This window comes from Berghia stephanieae, chromosome 13, assembly GCF_034508935.2.
Source record: "Berghia stephanieae isolate SIO BIC M18660-M18661 chromosome 13, UCSD_Bste_1.3, whole genome shotgun sequence".
Taxonomy (NCBI): domain Eukaryota; kingdom Metazoa; phylum Mollusca; class Gastropoda; order Nudibranchia; family Aeolidiidae; genus Berghia; species Berghia stephanieae.
This window is the reverse complement of record NC_088372.1, coordinates 20232387-20241062: the sequence shown is the minus strand read 5'-3', so window position 1 is coordinate 20241062 and position 8676 is coordinate 20232387. Positions and strand designations below refer to the sequence as shown.

At 35.3% G+C, this 8676-nt stretch overlaps 1 protein-coding gene across 3 annotated transcripts in view; it reads left to right on the top strand.

The window, feature by feature from the left end:
* The window catches only part of LOC144958548 (uncharacterized), a 28692-nt gene extending 20352 nt beyond the window's left edge, over positions 1-8340 (top strand). For all 3 annotated transcript variants that reach the window (XM_078890590.1, XM_078890592.1, XM_078890591.1), the window contains one exon: positions 5249-8340. In XM_078890590.1, coding sequence (XP_078746716.1) covers positions 5249-7890 — 2642 coding nt within the window. In that variant the 3' untranslated portion in view covers positions 7891-8340. The remainder of the gene's footprint in view (positions 1-5248) is intronic.
* The last annotated feature ends 336 nt before the right edge of the window (positions 8341-8676 follow it).

Genomic DNA, 8676 nt, shown 5'->3' with positions numbered 1-8676 from the left:
TGTTACAGTGGATGACATAATCAGTCGGATGGTGAAAAGGTTTCATCTGAGATATTGCCAAGTTTAGTTCGGGGCAGCGTGGCTCAGCGGTATGGTCTTTGCTTCTTACCCGAAAGGTACCGAGTTCGATCACCCACCTCTGCGCTGTATGGCCTTGAGCAAGTCACCTCTCCCTAGTTCAATTTGTGGCGCTGCACTGCGGCTAACGCCTGGGTTGATCCAGTCTTCCCTTGGAATAGACCCTAGATACAAATGTCCCCTATGGGATGAATAAAGGGAATTTCAATATGAGTTCTTGTCGTAAATGATTAAATCAAACCTTTTTGTACATCTTCGGGAAATATCAAAGCTTAATTTCACTTCTAAATATTTTTTACAGTTAGTCAACTTGAAAAAGTATGAAATTTGAGAAAAGTTGCTGGATACATTTCCAATACATCTGACCATAACTTCATGAAAAAAAACACCTGATTTCTTCAAATAAAGATTTAAATTCTCTGGTGAGCATAATATTATTTTAGAAAATGAAAAAAAAAAATTTTCACCTTACGACTGATTATGTCATGTACTGATACATAATATTATGTCACCTTCCCCCCCCCCTCCCAAAAGCTTGAATACCGTGTGGCTCGGTGACCCAGCGGTACGGTGTTTCGTCTAGTTATAAACGTAAACCAGCGGGATCAATGGCCGGATGGGTGACAGTGATCATCTACAATCTGCTCCCAAGCGTTGTTGTCCCAATTTACTACACTTATTTTTATACCCAACTCGACTCAGGTGTGAATAAAGACCAGACTACACGCAAACGGATATTGTAAGAGTGTTAGAGCAAAACGGACGCCTCATATGCCCTGCTTGGGGGAATTAATTGAATATTGTGAACCGAATTTGGCGTTGTGAAATGTGCTTTAGAAATCCTCATTTCTATACATTTTACAAAATTTGTTTTAAATATCGGGTCGTTTTCATTATTTCTTAAAAGCTGAAATTATCGAAAATAATAGATAAAAGACAAATAAAACTTAATTTAAGTTATTAAAAAAAAAGAATATAACAGCTTTTTTTTTAAAAAAAGGAAAGAACAAAAATACGAAACAAGAAACGTTTCGGTCTAAAAACCCTTCTTCAGCCAACAATTAAAATAAAATGAAAACATAGATACAATACTTGAAAAACAAATCAAGAGTAGAGCGATATTCAGCATGTTTCTTTCTGAACAATGTTTCTCTGTCGTCATGCCGGTTTATACGTATTGTATTTATGTTTTCCTTATACTTTATATACTCGAAGAAGGGTTTTGAGCCCGAAACGTTGCATGTTTGGCAATTTTTTTTTCTCTCCTTTTTTTCTTTTTGAATCTGGTATATATTTATCTTTGAATATTACTTTTTTACAGCCCACAGCTTCTAGCAGCTTGGTATTACTTTAATTTACGTTTCTATGGTTTATTGAGGGACGTAGAAGTAATTCCATAAAATAACAACAACACAAATCTGATTGCTCACAATTTTGGGCCATTTCAACTTTATAGTAATAATATTTTCTAAAAAAGAATAGGATAGATAGAAAAATAACCCCCCCCCCCCAAAAAAAAAATAATAAAAAAAAATAAAATAAAAAAAAACAAATTTCAAAATTCAACAGTAATAAAAACAAACAATGAATTACAATAAATGAACGTTAAGTTTGGCTCAAAACCTCTTCAACCAGTAACATAACAGTAAAACCATTGTTTCTTATTGCTTTATATATTAATGAATTGGTGTTCGGGTTTGGTTTAATCAAATCCGTTCCATGGAGACAAAACGTAAACGTTATTGTTTTTCATGTGTTTTTTTACTTTGGTGTTCGCTGTAACGATTTGGGAAAACTAATCATGATCCGCAGATTAAGAAAATGTAAACGTTTATTGCTTGTACGTGATTTGGATGGTTTGGGCGTTTGTTTTTATTCGCCTTATTTTTTGCCTGATTAATTAGGCAAAGAATCAAATGATGATTTCTTAATACGAATAGACGATAATTTTATTCGCCTTAATTTTTTACCTTATTGGTCAAACAATCAAATATTCATAAAACATAAACAACTTTTTATATATATATTTTCTTGACATTTGGGCTCAAAACCCTTCTTGAGCAGTAACATAAACAGTAAAAACATTGTTTTTTAATTGTTTTATATATTGACTGGATTGGTTTTCTGGGTAACGTTTTGGGCGACTCAAAACCTGTCTTCAACCAGTAACAAAACCAGTAAAATCATTGTTTTTTAAATTGTTTTATATATTGACTGGATTGGTTTTCTGGGTAACGTTTTGGGCGACTCAAAACCTGCCTTCAACCAGTAACAAAACCAGTAAAATCATTGTTTTCTAAAATTGTTTTATATATTGACTGAATTGGTTTTCTGGGTAACGTTTTGGGCGACTCAAAACCTGTCTTCAACCAGTAACAAAACCAGTAAAATCATTGTTTTTTTAAATTGTTTTATATATTGACTGGATTGGTTTTCTGGGTAATGTTTTGGGCGACTCAAAACCTGTCTTCAACCAGTAACAAAACCAGTAAAATCATTGTTTTTTAAAATTGTTTTATATATTGACTGAATTGGTTTTCTGGGTAACGTTTTGGGCGACTCAAAACCTGTCTTCAACCAGTCACAAAACAAGTAAAAACATTGTTTTTCAAATTGTTTTATATATTGACTGGATTGGTTTTCTGGGTAACGTTTTGGGCGATTCAAAACCTGTCTTCAACCAGTAACAAAACCAGTAAAATCGTTGTTTTTTAAATTGTTTTATATATTGACTGGATTGGTTTTCTGGGTAACGTTTTGGGCGACTCAAAACCTGTCTTCAACCAGTAACAAAACCAGTAAAAACATTGTTTTTTAAAATTGCTTTTTATGTATTGGCTGAATTGGTTTTGGTTATGTTCATATTGGCTCATTTAGGCACCTCTAGTTTTTGCTTGCACCCTTTCTCCCTTTACTATAATATGAACTTCTTTGGATTCCTGTTGAATAACTTTTTAGATATTAAAATACCATAATGTATTTTAAATGAACGAAAATAACGTCACTCGGGTCTTTGTTATTGCTTTTTTTGCCATCCATGTTTATGAGTATACCCGCGGCTATGTGGTTTTGTGCTAAGACACTCGCTTTCGGATCGCAAGGTCCTGGGTTCAAGCATCGCTCGGCGCATAGTTGAGTCCATGGGGAAGGCTCTTAACTCACATTCTCTCAACTTACTCATGTGTAAAATGAGTACCGGGCCGTTAACACCTTTGTCTCTGTCGGAAAAAAATGTATTATCACCTAATAGGCCTCATATCTCGTTCTACATGCTACGTGCTGGCGCTTTGATCACGTTAAGTGGATATTACACTGTATAAAAGCTTAAGCCTTTTATGAGTTATACTTCCTGATGGAATGCTGTGAGCTTCTTAGCCAAGCGCACATATCTTTAACCCAGGAAGCCGCAACATACAAACCGTCCAGGTTACTCTGTACACAAATGGATACTACTAAACCTCTGTACCGACGACGTATCCACATATGTAGCTCTGACATCCGAACCTATTTTAGGGGGCCTATTTTAACATTGTTGTTGTAATGGACAATAATTTGCGTCACTTTTTTGTTTGTTGAGATTTCTATTACAACAAACAGATCATAAGGAATTGGGTTGTCTGACCTGCAAATAAGTTTTATAATTCAGGAATTTATGTTTGTACCAAAAACATCACCATTAAATCTAAGTTATTATTATCATTCTTCTTCTTCTTCTTCTTCTTCTTCTTCTTCTTCTTCTTCTTCTTCTTCTTATTATTATTATTATTATTATTATTTTTTTATTTTTTAAACTATTTTTATTAATTATTATTATTATTATTATTATTATTATTATTATTATTATTATATTATCATTATTATTCTTCTTATTATTATTATTCTTATTATTATTATATTATTATTATTATTATTATTATTATTATTATTATTATTATTATTATATTATTTTATTATTATTATTTTATTATTATTATATTATTATATTATTATTATTATTATTATTATATTATATTATTATTATTATTATTATTATTATTATTATTATTATTATTATTCATCTGATCAACCTGGTCATTGCATAAGTTATAGCTGGTAGATCACATTATAGGGGCCCCCGACCATGTTGTATATATAATTTAAAAAAACAACTGATATCAACATGTTTACTTCCGTATTTGGGAAAACAATAATTGAAAAATCAGGCCAGAAAAAACGCATTTTATATAAATAATACAAATATAAATTCGATATAAATAACCCAAAAACAAAAAATCCTGAGACTTCGCAATATCGTAAAAATCCATCTACGTCAAAAAGCTTCCCAGGCATAGCAACATTCGGTATTATCAACATTAGTTGGAAAAATCAATTGGCTTTAAACATTTTTTCTTTACTTCTGAAGGCCAAAACGATAAAAATTAACACAGAGATTTATCTGTAGCCTAAGATCTGTATGGTTGTAACGCAAATAGCCTGTGTACATGCTATAGAGTATTCAATGAGAACTGATTACCTGTCTGACTATCACTGGTCCTAGGAACTGAAACAATGCATGCTTTCTCATGATTGTATGCGGATAGGTAAAAATGCTCACTAGTTCTACCCACCAGTACAGAACAGTGAGAGGAGCAGGCACTTATGTTAATAATAACAAGAAATGAATTGTTAAAGTGCCAGAAGATAATAAATAATAGAAATGTTGAGGCGGCGATAGGAGCTCGAACCGCAACCTTACTGGTACAACTCTACCTGGCCGGAAGAGCGGGACTCTACCGTATGAGCTACCCACAACTAAAAAAAAAGGTGGTTTCAAACTCTATGTCTATCTTGCAGCATTGTCCCCGGCACACGAAACTGTGTATAACCATTCTCATAATTATATTTTTAGTATAAATTAACAGTTTGAATTTGAATAATATGAAAAAAGTATATAACTCAATTTTGGTCCTTGATGCCAAATTTATAAAAGTTGCTACCATCGCGATATAGAATGTGTGAAATTTACCTCACAATGTTATTTGTCATGGTATTTAGATCGTCAAAGAGGTGATTAGCTTTAATTAAATTAGCTGACACTGTTGTGATCCCGTTGAGCATTGTGATATCCTTAGAAATGCAATATACGATTCCAAAAAAAAAAAAAAGATTTAAATAATGTTTCTTTCCACAGGTGTTTGCGATGAGTGCAATCCAGGATATCTTGGACCAAAATGTGACATTGTTTGTCCCCAAGGGGCATTTGGTGTTAAATGTCAAGGTAGATGTCCTTTGACATGTGAGCTAAATGCCTGTAATCACGTGAACGGTGCCTGTCTAGATGGCTGTGGAGCAGGATTTAGTGGCGACTACTGCAATGAAACCTGTTCTGTTGGTTATTTTGGTAAAAATTGCGTTGGAATCTGTAGTTATAACTGCATCGACAGTGCGTGTTATCCAGCTTCCGGTCAGTGTTATTCTTGCGTCATTGGGCGCACAGGATCTTTTTGTGAGAAGAAGTCGCTTAGCAATGCTGAGAACATGTCCAGTGAATTTATAGCAAAGTCAATTTTTGGCATCATCGCTCTTGGCATTAGTTTCTGGACTTTTCTAGGATTTTTGGTGTTTGTGAAGAATGTGTTGGTTAAAAAGGAAATAAAGCGTTCGGGCAAATTGCCCCCAAGATGGGTGACCAGACACTCTAACTACAGGGGGATGATAGCCTGTGTTCATGGACGTAAAATACGAGAGGCTCAGCATCGAAGTCGCGATAAAGAAAAATTGCTAGTAAGAGACACAAAGGATAGCAAGACTAGTGTCGCGTCCAACGGGCGAAAATCTCAAAGCAGCAGCATTTCTTCAGAGAAAAACAAATTTTCAGCTTCTATTATTGTCCCCAGTAGGAAAAGATCTTTTACAAATAAGCCCAGGTTTCCTCGAAAAGGAGGGTTGAGATTTGACATTAAGAAGGATTCGTGCGATACGTTTGATGTTCTAAAATCACATTCAGATAATGTTCAAATTTCAAATTCCATGTCTGCGCCTCAAGCTAGTATGCTATCTATTTCTGAATTTGATGAGAGCAAATCACATTTGGAAGGAATTGACGAACAAGAAAGAACTTTAATGTCTTTATCGTCTTCTGGCTCCAAACTATCGAGCAATATCCACAATCAAGCGTCATACCTTTCAAGATCCCTGGCAAAAGTCGTTGACAGCAGTCAACAAATCCAGCCATCACGCCTGGACAGTAATACAGATTCAGGTACAAGCTTGGAACCAATAGACGAAGATTCATTTCGATCCGAAGAAACAACAGGTGACAACGTGTCGGATTCTGTGTTTAGTGAAAATAAGTCTTCAAGTTCGGGTTTTCCTGGTGAACATGTTTTGACAGTGACCAAGTCTAAAAGTGAGAGTCAAGTCAAAATTAGAGAATCCAAATCGATCACTTCAAATAGTAAAGCGGAACTTTCTAGTATCGATAATGTCAGGACTGAAACTGACAAAGTTTCTCGAGGTTTTAGTAACACAAATCAAATGTCTGGAACTTTCAGCATTATAAGCGACGATGCAGAGCAAAAACATTGGGTTGCTAGACCTGTGATCGGAGAACCGAAAACAAATGGAGCATTTTACGAAACTAAAGCTAGCGGAGAACCTAGCTCGGCATTTGGGAGTCCTCTTGTAGTAATGGATTTAAATGTCGTGAATTCACAAACCAGCGAGTCTTTTGATACATCAGGAAATATTCACGGTATTCTTGATGCTCCTGACAGACCTATGACTACCTCTTATAAAGGCCTGTTGCCTGATTTTAAAAGTAGTGCACCGAGTGGAGAAAATGATCAAAGAGTTGTAAGTGACGCAAAGAAAGATGCATTTCTGAAGAGCGATGAAAATATTCAAAGAATAGTGCCGGATGATTATAAACTCGATGAAATAAAGTCTGCTCTTTCACTCGATACAGATCAAAGCTTTCCAGGGTCTGACGTCTGTTACAACAAATTAAAATATATAAATTTACCCAGAAAGTCACAGACTCTAACTCATGCACCATATTACTGCGCATATAGTGTTTACGACACAAGTCCATATTCAACGAGATTGGCAAGAGGAGTAGCACCATGTGCAACGATCTATCACACAGGAGACGTACAATCGTCTTCTACGTCACAAACTGTTAGCAGCGACAGCTCGACAAGCGCAAGCACGAGAGACGATACGACGACAACAACAAAATCTTACAAAGAATCCGACTACTCTTCACCCCACGCATCTTCATCAACAGAAAGCACAGCAAGCTCTGAGGGAACAGCTCGGCTATTGGAAGAAAACAGTTCCGACACGACATCAGCGCTAAGTACGACCGTTTCCAGATCGACAGAATCTGCATCAACCTCAAAATCGTCGGTAGTTTCGCTCGACCTTATCAAAAAAGTGACTGACACAGTAAACAGATTTGGGGGAAAACCTGTTGATGACGACCATTTAAAGAATGCGCCTGAAGAAACCAATGGAAAGCCACACGTAGAGAATTCCACGAAGAAAGGAGTTGACAAAGCAACTGAAACTTTACCCCGTTCAGCTTTGAAAACTTCAAAGACAGTCAAATGGAGACTTACCAGCAAATTCTCCGTAGGAGATTCTCCTGGTCAGAAAGACGTGATCGGCAATATAGAAACTGAGAAGGAGAAAATGTTTGAAAAACAAGAGGATGTGAATGAGGGCAAAGAACCCATGCTACAGTCCACGAGATACTTTTCTGGAACATTCTTGATGTCAAGGTTTGCATTATGGGAAAAGAGAGAGCGGGGTGAAACTCTCGATAAATAGGGCGACAAGAGGGAATCGTAGAAAATGTTGTTGATGCGTCTACAACCAAAGTTGATGACGTCATTTAGTTTTATATACTATGCACGGCTTATGCTACTAAACCAGTTAACTGCCGTACTCTGGAAAGAAAAGTCTTTAAAATTGAGCTAGAAAACACGTACTTCAAATATCGATCGATTTTAATGACACTCATCCTCGTGATGTCCCAGGTTTTGAAATTTTTGCCAAGATGAGGATCATTTGAATGAGCGATATTTGAAGGACGAGCGTTCTGGCAAATTAAAAGAAATATCCGTCTTTTCAAAGTACAGGTAGTTAAGTGAAAATGAGTTTATATTTGAAACTAATTTCAAACAATACATTAAACAAGATTTCTAAAATGTTCTTTTCTATCATGAGTCTACCAAATTACAATTGAAAAGCAGCTTAAATATATACGTCTAAAATTGACATTAATCTTGTTTTCTTATCCATTTTGTTGTTATCATGATTATTGTCGTTGTTGTTATTTTCGATTGTCTTGTCATTATTGTTGTGCGGTTATGTAGTCTTGTCGTATAACACTCGCCTTCTGACCGGAATATTTTGTTTTCTGTTCCATTTTTTTGTTATCATTATTATGGTCGTTGTTGTTATTTTCGATTGTCTTGTTATTATTGTTGTGTGGTTATGTAATCTTGTCGTAGAACACTCGCCTTCTGACCGGAATATTTTGTTTTCTGGTCCATTATTGTTGTTGTTGTTCTTTTCGATTGTATTGTTATTATTGTTGTGCGGCTATGTAGT